The 11,422-nt window shown below is 38.1% G+C and overlaps 2 protein-coding genes across 3 annotated transcripts; one reads left to right on the top strand and one right to left on the bottom strand.

The window, feature by feature from the left end:
- Window positions 1–722: 722 nt before the first annotated feature.
- On the bottom strand, window positions 723–3,701 carry rps15a (ribosomal protein S15a). The gene is made up of 5 exons (XM_057346034.1): window positions 3,635–3,701; window positions 2,872–3,009; window positions 2,631–2,710; window positions 2,086–2,171; window positions 723–855 (listed from the first exon to the last, which is right to left on the bottom strand). The coding sequence occupies exons 2-5, from the start codon at window positions 3,002–3,004 to the stop codon at window positions 762–764; spliced, it is 393 nt and encodes a 130-aa protein (XP_057202017.1). The 5' UTR covers window positions 3,005–3,009; window positions 3,635–3,701; the 3' UTR covers window positions 723–761.
- Window positions 3,702–4,941: 1,240 nt separating this feature from the next.
- On the top strand, window positions 4,942–10,891 carry lg11h17orf75 (linkage group 11 C17orf75 homolog). 2 transcript variants are annotated; one of them, XM_057346898.1, is made up of 10 exons: window positions 4,942–5,265; window positions 6,013–6,087; window positions 6,383–6,508; window positions 6,679–6,809; window positions 6,975–7,030; window positions 7,133–7,252; window positions 7,438–7,502; window positions 7,579–7,718; window positions 7,803–7,906; window positions 8,036–10,891. In XM_057346898.1, exons 1-10 carry the CDS (start codon window positions 5,117–5,119, stop codon window positions 8,249–8,251), a joined length of 1,182 nt encoding a protein of 393 aa, XP_057202881.1. In that variant the 5' UTR covers window positions 4,942–5,116; the 3' UTR covers window positions 8,252–10,891. The 2 variants fall into 2 exon arrangements, with proteins under 2 accessions (XP_057202881.1, XP_057202882.1); XM_057346899.1 differs by lacking the exon at window positions 6,013–6,087.
- The last annotated feature ends 531 nt before the right edge of the window (window positions 10,892–11,422 follow it).

Here is an 11,422-nt window from a genome sequence, read left to right as displayed (position 1 = left end):
CCATCGCTCACCTTAAAGCTGCTTTTCATCAAACGAAGATTGCGATGATAATGCTCAGTCATACGAGTAAAAATATGCAATAGTTTTATCAGCAGTACAGTGAATTCATTAGAGTATATCCTTAGGTCCATCTCCACAGAAACCAATTGAACTAAAAAGCATGATTAGGTTCTCTGGATGTTTTCTCCAACACTTGGGTTCACAAGAAAGGTCTCCACTGAAAACCACTCAAACAATCCCTTGATACCATCTGAATGATTTTGTAACTAAACATTAAGAAATGTGTCAAACACTAACCCAAAGCAATGAACATATTTTTTGGTTTTAGAGCAAAACATCTGAGGGTGTAAAGCATCTGCTAAACCTTTACATAAGTCTTTATCTTCAGCACTGGTTGATTCACATACTTCACCTTAAACAAATCTTAAAGCACAAAAGGAGTTTTCCTCCCTCCTGGACTGGCTCAGAATTTAGCTCATCTGTCCAAACCACAGTCTAGTCAAAATGAGCCATGAATACTGCCCTAAAGAATGTGCAATTCAACATGAACCCCATTAACACACTTATTTCATTCCTCTTGCAGTTCTCAGACACTGAGAAATTACGCTAAGCACCTCAACCAAAATCACCTTTCTGCTGTCATTTCAGTTTCTCATGAATGTGGACAGCGTTATGTATTATGCAAGCGTCGTCTTCAAAAACAAAGCAGACAAACACAAACATGTCTTCCACTGTTTTTATTTTTCGTCAGCTTTACATGTTTAGAAAAAGAACCCAAGGATTTTTCCTCCCGTGTGTTTTCGCCTGGCCTCCTCGTGGTCCATGATGCCAGCTGAGGTTGTCAAAACAATGTATCTGTAGAGAACAAAAAAAAAGGACAAAAAACATGACGAACTGCCCAAGAAGGTGCTGCAATCTGAATGCATTTTATGCTAGGCCTTTCAAGACCGCTCTGGGCTCCATAGCAGACAAAGAAACCATTATCTTTCAGCTAGGGTTCTCATCACACACGTTACTTTCAGGCAAAATTTAAACAAAGTAGTGAAAAGCTGATATTTCAATGACAACACAATACTTCTGCACTGGCAACAAGATTTTAGCCTTTTAAGACAACACCATGGTTAAGAAATGATGCTTCCGGTAATATCTGATCTACATCTGAGAACCAAATTGATATGTAACTTATAAGGCCTTTTGACTGCCCGATTCCAATATCTAGAACATATTTCTCATGTCTGAAATCTACCGCAGATGTACAAATAATTCTTGCATGTCAGACTGTACCAACACGATCCCAACTGTGTCACACTGTGGGATCTCAGTTGTCTTTAATGTCAGACCGCACGCAATCAACCCCCATTAAAAATGGACACAGGTAAAAAGACTCGTCCAGAGTTTTGTGTCATATGTGGCAACTATGCAAAACTATGTCTCAAAACTGGCAGAACTTAAGCAGAGGAAAATGGTTGTTAATCGGCTGTTGGCAAACATTTCAAAGTCAAACTGCATTCAAACACTACAGATCTCGGTCTATAGGATTGTAGGAATCTTTTAGGATTCTCAAAATGTGTCTTAAGACAGCCAAGACGTGGGGGAAATTATACAGCCTGCACTCAGTTTAACAGTTGAACATTAAAAGCTCTTGTCAATAGGTGAATGAACCGAAATTGCAAAGCCAATTACAATTAGTGTTGATGATATTGATGATAGTTTTTTACTAATAAACAGCCATAACTGACATTTGTATCCCAATGAGAATTCATCTAGTAGACAATAGGGTGGATTTAGGTTTAAGTGACAGACTAAAATACATGTTTGAGCTGTTTTAAATAAGAAACAGCTTGCATTGACATCTTAAAATATTTCAGTGCTATTGCTTCGTCTCAGAAGGCACCCCAGCACCATTCTTTTGTAAGGCAGGTTTGTAAAAACACTTAATGTCAATTTAAGACCTTGTTTTAGCTTAATCTGAGACATGTCCATGTTTTATTACACGGTTAGGAAACAATGTTAAAAAGTCGAAGTAAACAACGCAACTGAAAAAAAATCTGGAGTCCAAACGAGTCGACACTGGTAGTCACTTACCCGAACTGTCTGGATGGGAGAAGGTTGTTCTGCCACTTCTCCAGATCCTTCAACTGCACATCAAAGCGTGGGCTGATGACACCACACTACAAAACAGATAACAGATTCAGAAAGTGAGCGTTTAACGCTGTATTAACATTCTCTAATCTTTCAACGTCATTTTAAATGTGCTCGTGAAGTAAACAGCATTTCTGCTATAAAGTACATTCTTACTACATATACAATGTTAACCCATTTATGAGAGACAAGGCATCTCCAAGACAATCTGACCAGACATTTACCTTTTCCGAAATTTTTTAAATGTACACCCAAACAGAATTAGTCTTTATCACTATGTATAACGTAATGCAAGTTTCTTTATAAAATTATGCTCCAGTCCAGCTGATTGACAGAAAGATGAAATTTGCTCAAGTTTTCACAAATGTTTGCCGTTTATAAAGACTGAGACATGATGTCTTGTAAATCACTACACTGTCAATCATGATTTTACCATGCATCTTAAAAATGCTGCACATTGTAGTGAAAGTGTGTCACACCACACTTACCTTGTTAATTCTCCCGTTGAGATTGACTACAATTTTGCCGGCTCTGTGATCATCAATGATCTCAAATTCCCCAATGTAACCTGCAAAGATCATGAGGGGCATGAGGAATTTGTCTTCAGAGATAATAGCCTCCCATCTCATGCGTGCCTCCAGACCAGATAATTTGTAAATATCATAAGAGACAACGGCAGAACGTAAATGGGCAGAAAGACAAACTCATAAACAAGTACTGAAAACTCACCATGCTTCATCATCACAGTAAGAAAGCGCACTATGACTTTGGAGCAGGGCCTGATGAGAACCTGGCGTTTTCCACGTTTCTCAGCATTGTTGATGCTTTTAAGCGCATCTGCGAGTACGTTCATGCGCACCATGATGCCTGTGGACAAAAATCATTTATCCTTTATCCTTCATATTGCAAATATATGCGTTAAGCAACCTTATTAACTGTCCCGCCGAACCAAAACGCTACGTCAAAAGCCAGTTAGGTCCGAGTCATTGGTAAAGTGTTGGAAGCAAGGTACAAAATATGTCTGATTATTAAACCACGTTTTCTCTGGAACGTGGTTAGGATTACATTTAATAGTCACTGGAAACTGTGTATTTTCCCGACAGCCAGTATGAAAGGTTAACGCGCTTGAACTCACTTGACAAGCTAGCAAATTCAGCTAACCGGGCATTTCTTTAACCTACAATTTTCTTCTTAATTTACATGTGAATTTTAAAATTAAACAGCGGACTGCTTGAGCACATTGGTTTGCCTCGAGTTATTTGTGGCTGTCCATAAGTAACACGGGCAAGCACTACTGAATGTTGGAGAGCTTGGGCAGCCGCGAATCTCAGGGAAATATAACTTTCACACAGAGAAGTTTAACCAAATGATTGAAAAGATTGACGATTTGGTTGTTCATACAAACACATTTCGGTCTACATGTAGATGATATACAAGGATGTCCATGATTTGAAACAGATTATTCAGGCATTGAAGGAATCCTGAGACTCACCGGTTCTGCAATATGGCGGAAAGAGGAAGGAAGAGGGTCGCGCGGTGCGATTAGGGAAAAATGTTTTCTCGCGATATTTTCGACGGGCGCTGTGCGTTGTGTCAGCGTGACCGCCCCCTAGCGTCTTGGCATTTCATGAGAAGCAGCAACAATTTTGAGATGACTGATGATTTCGCACACGTAAAACGCGCTGAGAAACGTTATTAATTTGATTAATCCTCGTTTTGTTGGCTTTAGCCGTCTTTATTGTTAATTTAAGTTATTAGTTGTATTACTATTTTCACTGCTTAATTGGATTGTTTATCTCTCTCTCTCTACACACACACGCACAATCAATAAATAAATATAAAAACACAAAAAACCTATGCTATTTTTTATTTATGAGAGGTTAGGGTGCCCCTTAAATTAGCGTTAATGTGTATCAAATAAATTATTTGTAATATTTATGTGTGTGTGTGTGCGCGTGTGTTTAAACGTCAAAACAGACACACAAGTTCAGAAAGTTGTTTATTCTGTCCATCATTTCAGATAATGGGAGATGATTTCAAAAGACTACTAAGGGTAAAGGTTGACAAAAGCATTCAATGCTTTGACGTTAGAAAACAGTCTTAACACAGATGAAGGCATAAGGGGAGCTAACGGATCTAGTCTATGAAGCATGTCCATTTTGCTGGTTCTTAAGCAAGAGATCCATGTAGGCACCCTCAATCAGATCTTCTTCCTTTACTCCCAGGTCTAGCATCAGCTGATTTGCAATGGCCACTCCTTCCTCTGTGCTTTGATGTTCTTTCATCACCACCTCAAGCTCCATGAAATCTCCCAAACCTTCCACAGAATCAACATGCACCCTGGTCTGCCCCACCATATACAGCCTCCTCTCCTTCTTCACTTGCCCCACTTGTCCCAAAGCATCCGTCAAAACGTTGACAAGTCCTTGTGGATCGTCGGTAGGGCTTATAGAGTAGTTTGACAACTTTGGTCCCTCTCTGTCGGGCCTCTCATAGAATATGAGCTGTCCTCTTCCATCCTGAAAGTCTCTGAGTTTCAGTCGTCCTACTGGGATTCTGAAAAACGTGTCCTGCTGGCGAATCACAGTCCCATCGGATCCGCTCAGCTCCTTTGCACGCTCCGTGAGGTGACACAGATCACGCACAACTGCTTTAATCTCTACGTTTGACGGCATGTCTAACAAATATGCATACAACAGTGGAGTACAGTATGTATTAGGTGCGAATGGCACGCGGAGTTTGGCGCCCTTGCGTAAAATACTCGACAGCGCATGCGCAGTGTCATTTGACCCACTGCATGACACATATCAACAATCACTTACTAGCATTTCAATGGGTTCTGTATCTGTAACTAAATAATCGCATAGCTGCAGTGGGTTAACATCTTTCAGTTAACGGACATATAGTTGTTATCGTAGCATATAATCCGTACCAGATACAAGCGTCGACAGTCTGCTTTCGGCTTTACAGAGACATGTTTACATCACAAACATCCTCGTTTCAAGAGTCCATAGACGTGGATGAAAGAGATGGAGACTTCGACAACGAAGAGATCGCCGGATACAGCCAGAAAATACAACAGATTAACAGTTACTATGCTATATATTACTACCAGAGCACAAGGTAAAGTGGCTTTCACTCATATTTAGTTTCCTTGCTGGAGATAATGTAAGATAACGTTTTGCTAAGTAACGTTGAGCCTTCTAGGTGCAGTATTTTGCGTTTTGTGCATGACATTAACTGTTATATCCGTTGAATGTGTGGATAAATGGACATGGCATAAATTACCTCTTGTAATTTAATTCAAAAACGTATTAGACAAATCAATCACGATTCAGTATTGTGCTAAACTGAAATAAATTCGCACTCTGCATTATGGAAGACGAATATGACTTGGGTATGTAATGTTAGGCTATAAATAAATGTAGAAATACAGACATAATACAAACAAAAGATAATGTATGGACATGTAGGAATACATTTAAATCAATAATTTAATTATTCCAAATGTATATACAACATATATCTGTTTATACATTTATTTCTACATTTTTTCTTTTTATTCATTTGTTTATTAATGCATTTCTAGTTATTTATTTCTTAAATCGTTTTTAATCCTCCACCGTGAACAAAGGTCAAACAATAAGTATCTTTCAGTTGTATTTTATTATTGTCTTCATGATTATGTTATTAATAAGTCTTTTTAATGATGTACTATATTCTTCTCTTTTTGATGAATCTATGTACTTGGTTTATGAATACTGTGAACATAGTCTTTATCATGTTTATACATCCACCCTTGTGATAATCCCAGGAGATGATTTTTTTTGCTACGTATTAAAGCATTAAACGCATTATTGAACTACCCAGATCTGAGGCTTCTGGAGAAAGTGTGGCGTGGAACCAGAGGAGGTCAGACTCAACTACAAGTCAGGATGACTTTAGGTAAAGAGGGTCCTTCATCTGTCAGTCATTTGCTGACTTCGGTCTTGGCATTGGTCACTCAGGATACTGTGTCTGTCTTTTCATCGTGTTGGCTTGTTCCATTATGACTTCGCTGATGTGTCTATAATCTCAATTCTCTGATCTTTCCGCTAGTGTGAATCTCTGCAAGGGGCTGCTGGTGATTCTGTGAACATCATTGCTTCATGAACTGCTTATCTGTCTGCTTGCTCGCTTTTGTCCTTCCTTGTTGATATTGTGGTTGGTATACTTTGTAACACATTTTTCACTTTTACAGTCTTACCCTATTGGACTCCAGTTTGGCACCGGAGGCGGAGCCAGAACTGCGGAGCTATATCTCTCGCAGGTTGAGCAAGGGTGCTCTGCTGGGGGGTATGGGCAACATTGCCACTGTGGAACTAAGGTACCTCATATCTAGCTTGCAAACTTTATGTCAAAGTATTAGTGCTCAATTTTGATGGATTCAAATATTTGTAATTTCTTGCTGTGTTACCAATACAGACCAACTGTGCGAAATTAAATGTCTTTTGTATTTTGTTTGTTTTTTGCATGTGTTGTTTTTGTATTTTAAAGCCTCTCTGAGCAAGCAGTGGGCTGCTACTGCTGTCTGTTGGAGCAAGAGAAATCTCCTCAACAGCCTGAGGCGGATGGCAATGGCTGGGTGGTGTGTCTTCTAGGAGGATCAGAGAAGGGCCTGAATACATATCCTTAAATTATAAATGACTGATCGTCAAATGCAGAAACAGCCTAAACTGTTTGGTGATGAAAGTTTTAGATCTGAGTTTAATCTAACAGTTGAAACACTGATGTAATATATAGACTAGCTTTGCAACCCTCCCCATATTATTCTTCCTTAACCCTACAAACATTCAGAATTGAGCTGGACAAGTATGTGCAGGGTCTGCAGGGCAGTTTGACTCCAGAGGTGAGAAAACAACATACATTGTGACCTCAGTCCAGTGCCTAGTTGGTCATATACAGTATGTTGAATAGGTGATGTGACACTGTGGGTAACTCCTGGTTACAGATGGAGAATTTGGAGACCGATTTGAGACCTTACCTGAGCTGCTGGTATGAAGAGGCGGTGATGCATATTCACAGAGTGGTTCAGCTGTTGCAACCAAACATCGGCTACCTTCTGCATGCTGTAAGTGACCGCTACACCACACAAACGATAAAAGTCTGATTTGAAAACAAAATAAACAGTGTGGCATTTCCCCTGGAGGATAATGTTACTTTACCTGGGTTTGCATGGCCGGCTTGGGTTTTGGTCAGCATGACGAATGGGTGTACCATACTAGTCGATCACTGATAAGGAGTATCTGTCTACAGGCTTTGAGTCACAAGCTAGTAGAAGTCACAGGGGCCGATGAGAGGACAAAAGCAGATGTAGCAAGGTAAGTGAAAGCTTTATATTTTCAGTGTTTAAACAGTGATATAGTTTGTAATTGTGATGTCAGTGTTGTGTGTTAGATTTATTAAAGCAGCAAGCCTGCAGGGTCTAGTCCAGGAGGACACCACCACTGCTTCTCTGTGTAAGGCCATGTCAGAGGAATCCCACACCAATCTGATCATCGACTTCTCCACTACCCCACCCGCACTTACCAACGCAGGTCGGCATCATCCACTTCCCCTCATTCCACAGTCTTTCTTTATTTATGTGTTCATGTGATACTGTTGTATTGTGACTTCTGCAGTCAGTAACCGGTTCTGTGATGACTGGATCCAGGCTTTCCTCAATGCTGCTGAGCGCTTTAACCCTTTCCTCCTTCGCCAGATCTTGGAGAACTTCAAACTGAAGGTTGTTGCTTTGCTTGTGTGTTACAGTAACTTCCTGTTTTAAAACAGACTTTCATGGTCGTGGAAAATCTTAAACTGTAGGTAATATTAAAATGAGCATTTTCTGCACCCACCATGTGTATCTATGCAGGCCATTCAGGACATGAACAACCTGAAGCGTTTTATTCGCCAGGCTGAAATGAGTCACTATGCTCTCTTTCGCTGCTGTCTCTTCCTTCAAAACTGTGGAAATGGGAATGTGCTGCTTCAGAACGCACGAGCCGAGCACAGCAGCCTTCCCGAAGCCTGTGGAATCATAAACGTCCTGGAGGAGTTTCTCGGTGAGCAGGCACAGGGCACACTGTAATGACACTTCTAGGCCTGCAGAGGACCAACTGTCTGAGATAATTTTGTAAGCACTCACCCCCTGAATTTCCTAATTCAGCTCCCGTAATTAAAGCTAGCTGTGAGGTCATAGATTTGCAATTTCAATTTAACACTAAATATAGTCCATTTTTATACATTCATGATTATTTATTTATTATTCAAATTATTTTGCTGTGATGTGCTGCTGTATGTTGATTTAGGTGCTTTAATTTCACTGAATTGTGAATAATTAGAAACAGATCCTGTAAAATGGACCAACTAAAATACTATGTGGTCAAGCTTATTTGAAGTTATTTTGTCTTGGTTAATGTGTATGTAAATATAATACTACTGTTTATATGTGATACATGATTCTAATATGTAATAATCATTTGCATAGTGGACTTTTGAAAAACTTGGATATTTGTGCTAAAATAGATTCAGCAGTTCTGCACATTAATCGCATAATCCTGATACTCTGCATGAGCCTATATTAACATTTAACACTTAATGATGAAAACGGCACATTTCAGTGGAAATAACATGCCACAAAGTGTTAGCAAGTGCTAATATTTATAACTTATTTTACTTGATGTCTGAGGCTTCAGATGTATTTTTTAAATGCATTTGTTTACCAAAGACAGACAAGAACTCAGAATCTTTAATCTTATTAATATGCTACCAAATTAATTGCATTAATACTGAAAAAATTGTAAATGTAATGAACAAAATTTTGTGTTGCGTTCAAAAATAAGTTATGGTGAATACTGATAAGGTGTGAAGTACAGTAATGTGTATGTATTTGCTTAAGAAATGTGTTTCCTGAAATTCCCTTATGATTTGGCCTGACTGTGGATCATTTGTTCCAGCATTTAATATAAGAATCTCAAAAACTTGTTTAATACTCTGTGCATTATGTCAGCTCTGTGCATTTATACAGCTAACCTTAATTTATGATGGTAATACAGTAATTAAACTAAATAAGTTTACATTTGGAAGTACTTGTTGCATCCTTGCGCCCAATTTAAGTTTATAAGAGACTTGTGGATGTATGTTTAGCATTTTTGGGCTGTCATATAATGACCACCAGAGGGCAGTGCAGGAGCGATGGGACATAAAAAGGTAGGAGGCTGCTTGAGCTTGGGACTTTTGAGGGTTTTTTTTCACACAAGTTTAGGCCTGTTGTATCGTACACTAGGACAACTCTTTTTTTTTTATTAAATGCAAGTAATTACACACAGACTTTGTATTTATCAAGCTGAAGCAACCCAAATTATGGACGTTTTTTCCACACTAATATACACTAAACACACTAATATACACTAAACATACAATCATATAAAACTAGTTACAATGCATTGATGATCAGCTTGAAAATGAATGATTAAGTAATAGCATAATAATTAAAATTACTCATTTAACTTCCCTCAAAACATTTTCTTAAGACACTAAACAACTTGTTAGCAAAATGTGATTTCAAAGTACCTTTTGTAATTTTCTATATCAACAAAATGAGTGCCTTCCAGCAAGTTGCAATTAAATCTATATTCTTCCTGAATTAACTTGTCTATCTAAACATCCACGTATATCTAAAAATTCCAAGTATCATATGAACAATCACAATATCAAAGTTAACAAAAATAGAATCTAACATACATTTCCAAAACAGGCCTGGTGCAGATATGCTAAACATATTGTTCATATCATAACATAGACAAATGTCTCCCTTTAATAGAAATCAAAATATCACTTTGAAACCTTGATGTCAAAGGCTACAACTCCATGAAAAGAAAACCCCAGCTAGGTGGTCACATTTTCAAAACTTTGCATACACAGCACTTTTCCTTTGGAGCCATTTTTTGGGATTATACTGTATACTTTATCAGGCTCCCCTTCATCTAACTCTTCCTCAGAACTGCGAGTCTGGAACCGAGCAAGATCCTCACAAATGCATTCCAGGGCAATTCTGATGCTGTTGTTCATTCCTTTTAAAAGACAATGAAACTTCTGCCAGTGGTGTAAAGTATTGGAGTAAATGTACTTAGTTACTTTACTTAAGTATCTTTTTGGCTACTTTGTAGTTGTACTGAGTATTAAAGATATTAGCAACTTTTACTCTCTACTTAACTACATTTTTGAACAAGTATATGTACTCTTTACTCCACTACATTTGTAATGACTAATGCAATTACACATTACATTTTGCATGCCACCTATCTTATAATTAATATTGCCATTCACAGGGCATTGAAGGTACTACAATCTTGTGGATTTTGCCATAACTTACAAAAACTTGTCAACATGGCTTCTTTATATGAATATGAGTGCAGTATCAGGTAGATGTCAATCGCTGGCGGTTTATACACGGTTAGCCCTTACCCGCTATTTCTACAGTAATATATTGGCAACACTGTTGCCAGCTAGTTGCTGTAGGTCACACATCTACAAAAGCTCTTATTTTTAAAACTAACTCTTCCTAAATGTGCTCTAAACATGTTTGCTCAAAATTTGACCATGTGGTGGGACTATTGCCATGAAGTGATGTAAACCAGTAAAAAGAATGTATAGTATTTCAATTTTCAAAAGTGCTCTCACACTATATAGACAAAATATTAACCTATAGAATGAGTCGGACACAGAGAAATGAACAATCCACATATGAATCTCAACAATGGTGACAATCAACTGAACAGCTTCATGCTGCAATGCATGCTGGGTACATAGTACAAAACTCATTCATGATTGTTTGTCACCATTGATGAGGTTTGTATGTCAAGTGTCTAACTGTGTCTCAATTGCAAAGAAAGATTTTCTGACAGAGATCTTTCCATTATAACATGTAATCACTTTACCAAACATATCTTAATAAATCTTAAATGCTATATTATTATTATTTAATGATTGAATTCTTTCAGATGTATCTTCAGTTACTAAGCAAACATAAAGTTGCGGTTCCTGTAAAGTCCCTTTCAGTGTTATTGTATAAGTGTACATTTTAAAGCTACAAGAAAGTCAAAGAGTCCAACCAAAGCAAACACTGATCGCCATAATGGTGACTTAAAACATAATTGAACCACTATGAACTAGAGTTAAATCTCAATAAGATCTTACACAGATGACAGAAATAAAGTGAAAGTGGTGTCTGTAATATGTGAAGATGTTATTGATGTTT

This window comes from Triplophysa rosa, linkage group LG11, assembly GCF_024868665.1.
Source record: "Triplophysa rosa linkage group LG11, Trosa_1v2, whole genome shotgun sequence".
NCBI lineage: Eukaryota > Metazoa > Chordata > Actinopteri > Cypriniformes > Nemacheilidae > Triplophysa > Triplophysa rosa.
The sequence above is the reverse complement of the archived record's forward strand: the minus strand, read 5'-3'. Positions and strand labels throughout refer to the sequence as shown.